Genomic DNA, 14,477 nt, shown 5'->3' on the forward strand with positions numbered 1-14,477 from the left:
CTGTTCTGTGTTCAGGCTCCTTGGGGATCAGGTGAGCGGGTCCATCCCACAATAAGGCTGTTACCTGAGCATTGGGGCGGGGCCTGTGGGTGCCAGCTTCCAGCTGCAGAGGTGAGGTCAGAAAGGGCTAATGGGTTGAGATTGAGCTATTTCTTGATCGAGAAGAGACGAGTCCACACTTCTGTTTATTCTGTGCAAAGTGCACATTGCTGCTTTTGCCATCGTTTTGCAAACTTACCAACCTAACCCCTCCTTTAATGGGCTGAAATAGGCATGGAGGTAGCAAGCAGCAAACTGGTCAAACCTTTCATGTCAGTTCCATCTTCCCATTCTCCCTGACCAAGGAGAGCGAGAGCGAGAGCGAGGGCGAGAGCGAGGGCGAGAGCGAGGGCGAGAGCGAGGGCGAGAGCGAGGGCGAGAGCGAGGGCGAGAGCGAGGGCGAGAGAGAGGGAGAGAGAGATAACAGGCCTTTCTTTGCTTTTCCCCTTTTTATTTCATTAAGAAGCAGAAGAGGGAAGGGGGAGGGCAGAGAGTTAGGTTATAGGAAGGATACACGCACACACACAGCCAATAATATAGAAGAGATAAATTGCTGAATCCGCCTTAAAAAATGTACTTTTATTGTTGTGTTTTTTTGTAGCTTTTATTTTAATTTCTTTCTGCTTAATTAAATCTCAGAGAAGCGTGTGCAGCCTGGTGACGGGGGAAATAGCGCGTTTGTACATCGCAGGGACAAAGGGGCCTGGGCAACTTTCAAGTTTCCCTGCACGTACCTGTCGATCGCGCGCCTTCTCCATCATCAGCACTAAATTCACATTGATGCCTCTTTTCTTCTCCGTATCGATCCCTCCATGAGAACGCAGATTTGTATCTGTTAATTAATGCGTCCTGAAACGGCGTTTGTATTAATCAGGCAGATAAGAAAAATTGGATGCCTGCGCCCTCTGACAACCAGAACGGGGCCTGCCTGATAACATCGCGGAGGGACCTCAATAAAAAAGTTCCTCCTTCCACTCAATAAACTAATCATCCCGGCTTTTAATTATTCGGCAGAAAAGATGTGTGGAGATTGGGGAATGTGTAAATCTATTTACTAACAGCGGAGTGCGGGCGGGAGGGAGGGACAGAAGGAGGGAGGGAGGGAGGGGGCTGTCACGGGCAGGGCCTGCGGGCCACCAGCTCGGCCCATCTGCTGCAGCAGAAATGGGAGCTGAACAGGCTAAGAGGACCAGGCAAAGGGAAAAGGCCTTTTGCTCACAGCTTCCTAGAGGACGTGTATTTATTTCATCCATTTAACTTATGAAAAAAAGTCTCGCGTGGTCCCCTTTTCTCGCGTTAGCTAGTTGGGTGTGCATAGCATCTTTGTTCTTGGTTGTGGGGGAATGGGGCAGAAAAAAAAAGTGATTTTGTTTATTTGTTTGTTTGTTTTAAGGATAACCTTCTTCTGATTGAAAGCCAGTGGGGCCCAAACGACTCATCAGCTCACTGTTTTCCTCTTTTGAATGCCTGTTATCAGTTGTGATGGCTGATTTTAGGAGGCTGTTTAGTAATTTAGCCCACTTTGCCAAGACACACAAAAAAAGAGAATGGGGTAAAGAAGACAGACCCAGCCAGGTCCACAGGCAGAGCTGTGAGCCCCGTGTCAGCAGCTTGCTTAACCAGGGAAAGAGAGTCTGTTCGCAGGTGCCCGCGCACCCCCTCAGTGCAGGCGGCCTAATCCCTCTTGATGATTGTATTAAACACTCCTCGTTGATGGTGCCAAATGGCAAGCTACTGGTTATCAGCGACAGCCCAGGGAACCCTGACCTTTCTTCTCATTGTGCTGTCGCTGCTGACACCACATGGGACACGGGCAGTGTGATAGGAATAAAAAGGACTCCAACAATGACCAGAGCAAGAACCTAAGAAGGTTGGGTGGCACTGCCTGTATTTGATTTGGGTGACCGGGTCTGGAAGGGGAGGAAAAATAGATATTATAAGTGGCCTGGCGGAAATGCCCTAAATCATGGTCCTCTGAGACCCCAGGAGGGGTTGGTTACCCTTGGAATTCCTTGGGCAGAACCTTGGAAATGAAAGTAAAATTTTTAAAAAAATAAACTTATTTCAAAAAGAGAGACTGTTATAAAAGTATTGGGCTGATTACTAGGTATATTCACTAAGACCTCACATATGTTTCAGCATTTTGATCTAGTCCCTCTAAGCTATAAATAAATCTCTTCGTTTCTGAGTAGGATTAATTGTACTACTTAATTTTCCCTATTGAACCCCATTTCTTATATATATTTACGCAAGCTCAAAAGCGACTGAAAGCATTCGTAGAGTTTCAGTAAAGAATTGGAAACAGTCATGCTGGTGTTTCAGATAAAACTAATATCTGATGTAGCTACGCTTATCGAATGCATATTACAAGTTAGTGCTTTGTTGGATGGTTTTTATACTTTCCAGTAAAAATTTAAGGTACAAGTAAATTGTCATTCTCAAGATGAAAGAGCCAGTAAGTAGCTCAGTGGAGCAAATATTTAAATTCTGATCTGGTTCTGCTCATGTCCTCTGCACAAAACCCCACTACCCTCATATTCAACTTTTAAAATAACTGGGTCTTAATCCCTAAAACAAACTTGCTTTTCTGTCTGGAGGAGGCCAGGACGCTAAGTACTCCCGCTCTCTTTTGTACCAATAATCACTTTTTAGAAGGAATCCATGTTAAATATTGCTGGGAACAAATATCCAATCGCAAAGAATATAAGCATCCTAATTGTCCACTGCGCTTGTACTATTATAGAGAAATGTTTCCAAATCGTATGACCTAAATTACTTGCTTTCCTTTCTTTCTTTGGCTTATTTAAGAAAGAAACTTTTATTCTGTTTATCAATAGCGGTTTCTAGACCTGAGGATGTTGAAATCTGACTTCCTATGAGCCATTAAGGCCTCTGCCAGAAAACCAAGCGTATTTAAGGATCACATCGCATTTTCTTCTCAAGTGAAAGATCCAGAACTTTCTGTTGTATTTCTTTCAGCCAGGCTATGAAAGCTCAAGAAAACACCACTGTGTGGGAGCAGATTGGTGACTTTTGCTCTGCCATTCGCTCACTGATCAGGGGAGGATGTAAGAGCATCTAATGGCAACTCAGCACAATTCCCAGCCCTAATGCAGAGGCCTCTCCCATGGAAACGAATGGGTCCTTATGAAATGATCGCTGTAGACTCTACAGTGTAGAGTAACCCGATCTGCTCCTCTCCCCATGCAGGCTTCTCCACTCTGTCCCTGGCCGACCAGATGAGCCTCCTGCAGAGTGCTTGGATGGAGATTTTGATCCTCGGGGTGGTATACCGATCTCTCTCCTTTGAGGATGAACTTGTCTATGCAGACGATTACATAATGGACGAAGACCAGTCCAAGCTAGCAGGCCTGCTCGACCTAAATAACGCCATCCTGCAGCTGGTGAAGAAGTACAAGAGCATGAAGCTGGAGAAAGAGGAGTTCGTCACCCTCAAAGCGATAGCTCTCGCTAATTCAGGTTGGCATATGGAGGGGTCCTCGTTACCTTTTTGTGTGTGTGTGTGTGTGTGTGTGTGTCGGTTTTTTCTTTTCCCTCAGCTTCTTCTGAGAGCCGCTGGGCCCGGCTGTAAATACTGTGTGAATCAGCAAAGTTAGAATCATCGCAGTTTTCTGGTGAGAAGTTATAGAGAAGAAAAATCAAGGTGATGGGAATTATTTTTATTATACAGGAATTATTTTTATTAGATGTCCCCCACAATGTATGCACACTTCAACAGCTGACAGCTCCCTTTTGAAAATGACATGTTTTATTAATAAACACCGCCTTTATCATTATGCACAGTGGATGTATACATTTGGGAGGGGGGGTGGGCCTACATTTGCCTATGGCAAGCTGTGGTGTTTTTGCCACCTCACTCAGTTACTAATTTATAGTGTGTGTGTGGACATTCCCAGGACAAAATTAGTTCCAGTTGTCTTGTGTGCATTACAAATACACACAAACCACGTTTCCCCTAAAAAAAAAAAAAAAAAAATGCACATTTTGCAATTGGAAAAAAACACATCTTTGGTATTGTTTTTAATGCTGGTGATCCAAGAACCTTCTGTTTTCTCACCTTCTGGAATTCTCTAAAAGTCAAATTGGGTTGCAGGCCTGGTCCCCTCAAAGGCACTGCCTATGTAGTGAGGGTGAGGCATGTTGGGGATAAACAGTCTTTACATTTATACTGAAAGGTACTAAGAAAGGCGGCAACCTCTGGCAGGTAAAAAAAAAAAAAAAAAAAAAAAAATCGTTGGTGCTTTGTCGGTTCCCCCCCCCCCCCTGTGTCTCTCTGAACCCTTTCTTGTGGTCTTAAGCCTGCTTCCTCATTTGCATAGAGCACAGGCTAGATCCCTCCTTAATGACGGGCCGATCATTAGATACCTGCGCGTCGATAGCACGCCGGGCCGCTCGGCCCCATTGACAGTCACTCCATGCCCCTCCATCTGCTTTTGTTCTGACCCTATCTTTGAACTTTATCTTGGTTGCCGGCCAGTAGTTTTCCCTTTAATTACAAGGAGGAAACTGTCAATAAAATCTGTTAAATGGGATGCAGCGAGTGGCTTGAATGGGCGGACGGCTATTTGTTCAAATTCTGCAGCTTTCAAGGTATTGACAGTTTGCTTTCTGGGGCCATATGTGACGATCAATCTCAGGCTGGGCTCAGCCGCGCTGAAAAATGAAAAACCAGATTGCTTTTGCTTAGTTGGGGATGACGGAGGGGTGATTTGGCGCGGTCCTAGGGAGATGAGCCCTTCTGCCCAGATTGCCCCCGAGAGAGCCGGGGGACGCGTGACTGTGTTTGGAAATAATTTTTTAATTGATTTTGTCATTAACAGTTCATCTACAATATCGATGCGCGGATCCTGGGACGGATAGGAGGGGCCATTGTTCTCAGCGATGAAGTTGTACTTTCCGATCGGTCTTGATAATGGAGTTTAGCATTTTGCTCTTTTAGTTGTTCACCATTCTCTTCTCCCGTTTCTCTGGGAAACTGTACGCTGGACGTTAGGGCTCATTATGACAAATGGCGTTGCTCTTGCAAAATCAAGGGCTCCTGGTTCTGCCCTCTGGAGAGCCCAAGTGGGAAACCGGGACAGCAATTTTCTGAGAATTTATTAATTGGCAGAGACTTCCTTTTATAGCCCTGCTCATAATCAGATGACAGATTTGTGATTTTTTTTTTAATTTGGTAACCTCATAGTAATTCACATTTAAACATTTCCTTGAATAAGTAACTATAAAGGGCAGCAAGCCTGTTTTGTTTCCTTTATGCTTCAAATTGCTTTTTTTAAAATAAATCATGAATACTGAGCAATGCTAACATTTTGTCATCAAAGTGGCTGAAATGTTTATAATGTTAGAAGTTGGAGGCATACGGTATGGCTATGGATTATAGGTTGAGTGCCTGAATGGATGGCATTTCTGTCTCTGTTGTTGAGAAGTATAATCCTTAATATTTTTATAGATAAATATTCGAATCCCACCCACTCTTCCCTGAGGGAGAGGAATTGCCCTATTTCAGAGCAGGGACTAGTTATTGGGATATTTAGTGAGCTAGTTAGTTTGTTTTTCTTGCTTAAAGCCAGATATAATTAACAAGACCCCCCCCACCCCAATTCTCCCCTTCTTATTGTACTGACTAGCATTGCTTTTTCTAAGAAAACGTCTCCATGTCACAAAATGTTCCTGTGTTACTTTAACAGTCTTTGAGCCCCTCAATACTCAGAGAAATGAGCCAACATCCTAATAAAGGAGAAATTATTATAAGGACCATTTTGGTTCCTAAGTATGCCACCTCTCCTGTGTGGTATAAATGTGGCCTTTTTCTTCTCCTCTGACCTGTGAGCTCCATCATTTTAGCTTGGGATAAATGACGCAGAAAAGTCATTTTCTTTGATACCGCATATGATGTCATTCATCCCTTTTTTATTTTATTTTTTACCATTATGTGATCTTGCTGAGATCCAGTGATTCTTAAACTGCTCTGAAATACGTCAGTATGAAAATATTTCAACACTATTCCTAGATACCCCGAAAAACTCACAGGTTTCCTATTTTAGTATTTAGAAATTTCAGATCAGCTTAAGTGACTTTTTGTGCCAAAGGAAAAAAAAAAATCTATTCCAGTGTCACTTAATTTATAGGTATCTTAGCATTCCCCGTGTGGCTGTAGGTGTTAACAAGCATTGTCTCATTAATCTAAATTTCAGCTTATTTTAAACATCTGTCTTTATTCAATAATTATAAATGTTGTGCTTATGCTTGGGAAACAGGGAATTGGCTTCCTGTTAATGACTGTCATATTTTTTGTAGCGATGTTTCTGTCATGTGTGAATTTAGGAATATTTAGACCACCAGAGCACCAGTAGTATAGTACCTATTATCAGGTGTGTGACAGAAAGAACAAAGGAACAGTGTGTCACAAACTAATACTGTAATTCTCCCATTCAAATATTTGGAAACCCTATATCACTGTTCCAATTAATTTTGAAGGTTAAAAAAAATAACCAACACTCGCTTAAAATATGCATTGTTTTATTTTTGAGCGCCTACCATGATCACATCCCTGATACATGGCTCTGAGGTGGAATTTTAAAAGTACAACTGAAGTCGCCATTTTAACATTGTAATTAATAGGCCCAATTTTCTCATGTGTAGAATTCTTTTTCCTACGCAGATCTCTGCAATTAATTTTATGTTGTTAGTGGAAAATGCAATGAAATATTACTACAAGCCTTTTGGGCAAGGTCATATCATGGGGATCTATTCTTGAGATTGTACTAGTGTTTACATCTTAAGAATTTGTTTGAAACTTGCCACTGCCCCCAAGGCTATATGCTCATTTTTATCTGGCTTGGCCATAGAATCACCTAGATTTTAACAAATACGGATGTCCTGATTCAGCCCCAATTTTCTGATTTAATAAGTCTGGGCTTTGGCCCAAGAATATTAATTGTGTGTGTGTGTGTGTGTGTGTGTGTGTGTGTGTGTGTGTGTTTTACCAATTTACCCGTTGTTTTTTTTAAAGTATAGCCCCACCCAGTCTAGTTAGTTCATAAACCTATGATTTTCATTGTTAAGTTTTAGCTGGTTCCCATTAGCATGAATATTGGGGCTATTTCTGTTAAAAACATAAAGTTAAAAAGAGACCGTCACCAGCAACCAGAGCTAAATAATTCCATAAATAAAGGCGTTTCTATTGGGCCTGGCACGCGTGTATAAATTTAGCAGAAAGAACAGAACGGAGATGAAAGCCACAGAGCCAGAACTTGAACTAGGATCTCTAATGGAGATTAATATTTTCTTCAGCAGCCTGCCAGCTGAATCATGGTCTAATTAAATAGTTCAGATTTAGTGAGTTTGCATTTAAAGTATTAGCAGATCCGAGAACGGGCAAAGCTAAAATGACTTAGAATCTTTTTCTGTAAATGGGAAGTTAAATTATCATAGTAATTTGATTAAATCATTTCTAAATCTCACATGCTAAATCACAGCCTTTAAAGAATAGTTTGAAGTCTTAATTGCTGTTTGTGAGCATAGCTCTCTGCTATTTGTTCTCGCCTGATTTCCTGTGACATCCTATAATATATCTCCTGCTGGGCCCCAGAAGTGGGGAAGGCTGGGCTTGGGGTGGGCTCAGAGGTGACTGTGCCCCTGACTTCAAGCATATAAAAACCTGCCATGTAGAAGGACATGCATGTACCCTGTATTGCCCCAGGAGCTGGGACCAGGACCAACTACTGGTCATTGCAGACAGATGAGGGGCAATATGAAGAAGATATTTCTAAATATTAGCTTGGTTCCTTATCCAGTGGAATGCTCTCCATATATGGAACTGTCTCTGTGGAAATGTGGTAGAGAGGTTCCTGATGAAAATGGGAGGTTGAATGAGACAGGTTCAGGAAAATTTCAACTCTTATTAGGAAAATATACATATTTTTTTATGGATTTCAGAGAGAAAGGAAGAGGGAGAGAGATAGAAAAATCGATGAGAGGGAATCATTGATGGGTTGCTTCCTGCATGCCCCCTTCTGGGGTTCCAGCCCATACCATGGGCATGTGCCCTGACCAGGAATTCGAACTTTGACCTCCTGGTTCATAGGTTGAGGGTCAACCACTGAGCCACACCAGCCAGGGCAGAGAACAACTTGAATTCCGGTCCAGGGCACCACATGAACATTTCTAAGAGAGGAGAATTCCTTCTTTGAGCTCCTTCAGGCAGGAATCAAGTCTTGAGCAGTAAATACATATAAACAACTGTATTCCAGATTATTCAAAACTCTTTCAAAGAAATGTGTCATTTACCACCTAATATAAATAGTTCCCCAAATATAGTGTGAAATTATTCAAAATAACCATGTAAAAGAAAAAAAAATAAACAAAACACAAAGAAAATTTAAAACCATACTACTGCTTACAATAGCAGTTAATCTATTAATTACTATGCCATAATTTTTATATGTTTAGCCACTTGATTTTAAATTACATTTTTCTCTCTTTTTGTGCATGTGATCTGATATTTGAATTATATGAAAAATTAGGCTAACTACGTATAGCTGAGAACTCTGTCTTCTTAGAGAAGCAGAATTATTAAACATTCAGAATTCCCCCCAAAGACCCCATTATGTATAATTAACAGATAAACTGTCATCAGAATCAATAAAACATGCTAAATGATTCAAACTTGTATATAATTAAGTGTCTCTTTTAGAGCTGTAACTTTTATACCTCCCTCCCCGCCCCAATCTGACATTTCTCCCAAGAATTATCGTGGCAACCCTGTTAACCCTTTCCTTGCTTGATAAGATTATATTTTTTAAATTAAATTTCAGAACTCATTAATCTAAAGGCATTATTTGTATCTCAGCAGAGAAGCAGACTATAAGGATCTCTAAAGGCACCATGAATAGTAACTGAAAATTCTACCACCGGACACAGTTAGATCCAGGGTATATGATGGAGTTTTAAAAATATCCATCATCAGCGTGTTTCTTGCCTTTTGGGATATGTGAGCTTTTTCAGGGCAAGGTCAGGATTTTTAACAACTTCACCAATATGGCAACGAAATAATACTTTCCCTAGATGGCCTTCCGTGATTATTGAGTGAATGAATGCATACGTGAATGAGGTAATGAATAACCTAGTCATGGTCATAATCTGTTAAAAGAAAGGTTTCTCTTGCTTCTTCTTAAGAAAAATAAAATAAAAGGAAAAAAAAAAAAAAAAAAAACCCACCCTTTCAGTACTGAATATTTTATAATAATTCTCATGATATGTATATATATTGATTTCAGAGAAGAAGGGAGAGGGAGAGAGAGAAACATCAATGATGAGAATCATTGATTGGCTGTCTTCTGCACCCTCCCTACTGGGGATTGAGCTGCTAACCTAGTAATGTGCCTTTGACCGGATTCTAACCTGGGACGGACCCTGTCTCTACCCACTGAGCAAACCAGCTAGGGTTAATTCCCATGTTCTTATGAAGCACTGAAAATTATCAGCTCTAAGGAAATGTATAGCCCCCCCTAAAAAAGGCCCTTTGGAAAGGGGAGCCGCTGCATTTAGAGATTTCCCAGCCTCGGGGAGTGGAAGGATAACCTTTCACGTGCAGGACTCTGCTGCACCCGGGCTTCTCACGATCACTAACAGCCGTGTCTGTCCTTTGCTCTGTCGCGCAGACTCCATGCACATAGAGGACGTGGAGGCCGTGCAGAAGCTCCAGGACGTCCTGCACGAGGCCCTGCAGGACTATGAGGCCGGCCAGCACGTGGAGGACCCGCGCAGGGCCGGCAAGATGCTGATGACGCTGCCGCTGCTCCGGCAGACCTCCACCAAGGCCGTGCAGCACTTCTACAACATCAAACTGGAAGGCAAGGTGCCCATGCACAAACTCTTTTTGGAAATGCTGGAGGCCAAGGTCTGACTAATGGCCTCCTGGGCCGCCGTCTCCTCCTCCTGCACGCCCGCCGAGAAAGGGAAAATAAACCCAAGCGTAATGTGGAAGAAACTTAGAGCTTAGTCAACGCCATCGCCATCCCCAATCAGCAAAGACTGCACTGATCACTTAGCAGCAAGACTAGGAAGCAGCTTTCAGATTTCCCCTTTTTTTTCTTCTTCTCATTTCTCTTCCTCTTTCTCCCCCATTCCCTCTCTTATTCCTCCTTTCATTTCTTGGTTACTGGTTCCTTTTCTCTCTCTCTCTCTCTCTCTCTCTCTCTCTCTCTCTCTCTCTCTCTCTCTCTCTCTTTCTCTCTCTCTCTCTCTCTCTCTCTCTATCTATCTCTTCTTCCTTCCTTCCTTCCTTCCTTCCTTCCTTCCTTCCTTCCTTCCTTCCTTCCTTCCTTCCTTCCTTCCTTCTTCTTTCTCCCTCCCTCCATTCCTTTTTTGTCCTTTCTCTTCTCATCCTTCTCCTTCTAAATTTAAATAGCTCTAGTAGTAAGAAAAGTTTTTATTTCCTTCCTTTTCCTCCCTTCCTTATTCCCTCCCTCCCCGCTCTCTCCCTATCTGCTGCTGAACTTTGAAAAGAGGTCTCTCATTGAAGAGTGGTGGAAGCCAGCCCTGCCAAAGGAAGGAAATCCATAGTATGGATGCCAGTGAACTTGATTGTGAACCGCAACGTCCCCCGTGACTGAGGAATCAAAGAGAAAGTACCAAGGTAGCTCAAGTACAGTGCGACAGGATCGACTGAGGGCAGTATCAGATTCCACGGGAGCAGCCCCTCATCAGACAACTTAAGCGACTTTGCGTCGGCTGCTTCTCACCATCGCTTTTCCATCTACATCAGTTACAGCCATTTGATTCCTGAATTGTTTTCTCAAAGTCTTCCAGGTATTTGTTAGTTTAGCTACTAAGTAACTTTTTCAGGGAATAGTTTAAGCTTTATTCATTCACGCAATACTAAAGAGAAATTAAGAATACTGCAATTTTGTGCTGGTGTCGAACAATTACGGACAATAATGAAGGACACATGAATCCTGAATGAAGGTTTTTTTTTAAGAAAAACGTTTTGTTTCTTCTTACAAAATGGAGATTTTTTTTTTTTTTGTACCAGCTTTACCACTTCTCAGCCATTTATTAATATGGGAATTTAACCTACTCAAGCAATAGTTGAAGGGAAGGTGCATATTCTCACGGATGCAATTTATGTTGTGTGCCCGTCTGGTCCCAAACATCAAGTTCTCAAGGCGAGCTCCAGGTTCCCTAAATGTTCTCTGACGCGAAGGATGAGATTACACCTGCCGTGGCTCTGGGTGGTCGCCTGTCATCTCTGCGCCTGAACTCCAGATCCGTAGCATTTTTGGAAGCGCACTTCTCCAGCTGGGAGGTGCCAACGCCATAGATTTCTAAATGCTGTGGTGGTTAGGGATGTACTACTGCCTATCTGCAGAGTTTCAGACCTTGTCCCAGAAGGAGCTTTGAGCCTGTCTTCATTCAAGAGGCAATAATGCTAGAGTTGGAAGAAGAACAACAACAACAAAAAAAAACCGTCAAAGATGACGGATGCCTGACCAAATTCTTAAACCTCTTGGTATGAGTTGATTCACTTAGGAATGTTTAATCTGTGGTTTTTAACCAAGATCTAAGCCAATACAGCTGCTTTTCAACCAGTGTTGTCCCAGGCAGAAAGTCAGTCAGGTTCCCGATGGTGGAGAGGTGTAATCTAATGAAGGAATCGATTAGATGCCCCCAAAACCTACAGTCGCCGAATACCCAAGAAACAGTAACCTCCATCAGATGCTATCCAACGGACCAGTGTTAGTAGCTGCTCCCTGTACCATGTGAACAGTCTTCTTCTATGTACACAGATGTAATTAAAATTGTAACCCTAACAAACAAAAAGAGATGTAGTTCAGCTTTTCAATGTTTCATGTTTGCTGTGCTTTCTCGGAGTTTTATGTTGCATTCAAAGACTGTCTGTCTTGTTCTTCTTGTGGTGTTTGGATTCTCGTGGTGTGTGCTTTTAGACACAGGGTAGAATTAGAGACAATATTGGATGTACAATTCCTCAGGAGACTACCGTAGTATATTCTATTCCTTACCCATAATAAGGTTCTTCCTAATAAGAATTAAGAGATTGAAACTCCAAACAAGTATTCCTTATGAACAGATCCACATCAAAAATCATAATAATATTTTCAAAACAAGGGATAATTTCTCTAATGGTTTATTATAGAATACCAATGTATAGCTTAGAAATAAAACTTTGAATATTTCAAGAATATAGATAAGTCTAATTTTTAAATGCTGTATATATATGGCTTTCACTCACTCATCTCTCCCACAATGTTGTTATTAACTCGCTCTGTGTTGTTGCAAAACTTTTTTGGTGCGAATAAGTTTCCAAAACTCTTGCTACTTTGTGTGCTTTAAACAAAATACCTTGGGTTGATGGTTCGTCAACCTCATGCTAGAAATACTGTGTATCTATCATTAGCTATATGGGACTATATTGTAGATTGTGGTTTCTCAGTAGAGAAGTGATTGTAGTGTGACTCTAGATAAATCATCATTAGCAATTCATTCAGATGGTCAATAACTTGAAATTTATAGCTGTGATAGGAGTTCAGAAATTGGCACATCCCTTGAAAAATAACAACAGAACAATCCAACTCCTGGGAAAATAAAAAGGTGCTGATTCTATAAGATTATTTATATATGTAAGTGTTTAAAAAAAAAAAGATTATTTTCCAGAAAGTCTGTGCGGGGTTTAAGTTGCTACTTACTATTCAACCACACACTATATAAATGAAATATATACAAGATATACATCATTTTTACTGTATCACATTCAAGTACTTGGGCTTCAGAAGTAAGAGCCAACCAACTGAAAACAGGAGATGGAGATATGTGGAAAGAAGAGAGGACGATTTTAAGTTTTCAGTTTAAGTGAAACATGTACCCCATAACCAGGAAATACAACGAACAATACAGATTTAGAAGTTCTGCATGGGCTTCAGGGCAAATGCCCCGCTTAATACCTCGCTTGAGGTAAGTCTTTTCGAGTTTCAGGCAAGACCATTTACTTAATGTGAAGTTTTGGGAAAGTTATAAAGGTGTATGTTTTAGCTCTATGATTTTTAATTTTGATTTTTGTTTTCCAGTTGGTTCTTATTTAAAGCAATATGATTGTGTGACTACCTGCTGTTACTCTTGTGTTTCAATCAGCTCAGATTGTTGTATTTATTCCACTATTTTGCATTTAAATGATAACATAAAAGATATAAAAAATTTAAAACTGCTATTTTTCTTATAGAAGAGAAAATGGGTGTTGGTGATTGTATTTTAATTATTTAAGCGTCTCTGTTTACCTGCCTAGGAAAACATTTTATGGCAGTCTTATGTGCAAAGATCGTAAAAGGACAAAAAAAAATTTAAACTGCTTATAATAATCCAGGAGTTGCATTATAGCCAATAGTAAAAAGAATAATAATAATAATAATGATAATAATAATAATAATAAAACCATGTCTATAGCTGTAGATGGACCTCACATCTGTAAAGCAATCAATTGTATATTTTTGTGATGTGTACCATACCGTGTGCTCCAACCGATGTCCATTTGTGTAAATGTATTTATTTTATATTGTATATATTGTTAAATGCAAAAAGGAGATATGATTCTGTAACTCCAATCAGTTCAGATGTGTAACTCAAATTATTATGCCTTTCGGGATGATGGTAGAGCAATATTAAAGAAGCTTCCACTTTTGATTGCTCTTCCGCCTGGTGTTTCTTTATTTCCCTCCACACGAAAGAACCAAATCAGATAAACATTGCCCTTTGTTGCTTCCATCCAAAGAGTGGCTCCGAGGACCTGTTTCCTAAAAATAAAGCAGGCGTTTAAATAAGAGCTATATAAAGGCTTGTCAGAGTGAATCCGAGGGTGCGGAGAGACATTTTGCATATTTAAGAGCATGCAAAGCGTCTCGTGGCACATTAGAATTCATTCTGACAAGCCTTTATATAGCTCTTACTTAATCTCCAAGCATCTCCACATCATGCCGCATTACTCAAAATCATCGCCTCCATGTCACTGTCACAACAGAAAACTTCCCCCCCCCCCCTTATTTTAAGATCACATTAAAAACCAGAGACACCTATTATTTCCCTCCATCCACAATTAAATCATGTTTTTGCAGGGAGCTCGTCAGCCAGCTGCAGGCTTTCTGGAGCAGCCGAGGAGTTGCCCACCGGATTTCCTGGATGAGGGATCCACAGAGTTGGTAGATCGGTGAGCGTGGGGCAGGGAGCTGCCAGAATCTAAAGCCAGAGGGGTGAGCTGCAATGTTGACAGCCAGTGGCCTCCCCTGGCCTGGTTCACCCGGAGGTCTCAGCCCTCGCAGCCTGGGTAAGCTGGGCACTCGCTGGACCAGGGGTCTTCAAACTGCGGCCCGCAGAGGAGTCTGATCCGGCCCACCAGGTTTTTTGGGCAG

The 14,477-nt window shown here is 41.4% G+C and overlaps 1 protein-coding gene across 4 annotated transcripts in view; it reads left to right on the forward strand.

The window, feature by feature from the left end:
- The window catches only part of ESRRG (estrogen related receptor gamma), a 414,670-nt gene extending 400,917 nt beyond the window's left edge, over positions 1-13,753 (forward strand). For all 4 annotated transcript variants that reach the window (XM_084868918.1, XM_084868917.1, XM_084868916.1 and 1 more), the window contains 2 exons: positions 3,250-3,519; positions 9,723-13,753. In XM_084868918.1, coding sequence (XP_084725044.1) covers positions 3,250-3,519; positions 9,723-9,967 — 515 coding nt within the window. In that variant the 3' untranslated portion in view covers positions 9,968-13,753. The remainder of the gene's footprint in view (positions 1-3,249; positions 3,520-9,722) is intronic.
- Positions 13,754-14,477: the final 724 nt, after the last annotated feature.

This window comes from Pipistrellus hanaki (assembly GCF_964339955.1).
Source record: "Pipistrellus hanaki genome assembly, chromosome: 20".
NCBI lineage: Eukaryota > Metazoa > Chordata > Mammalia > Chiroptera > Vespertilionidae > Pipistrellus > Pipistrellus hanaki.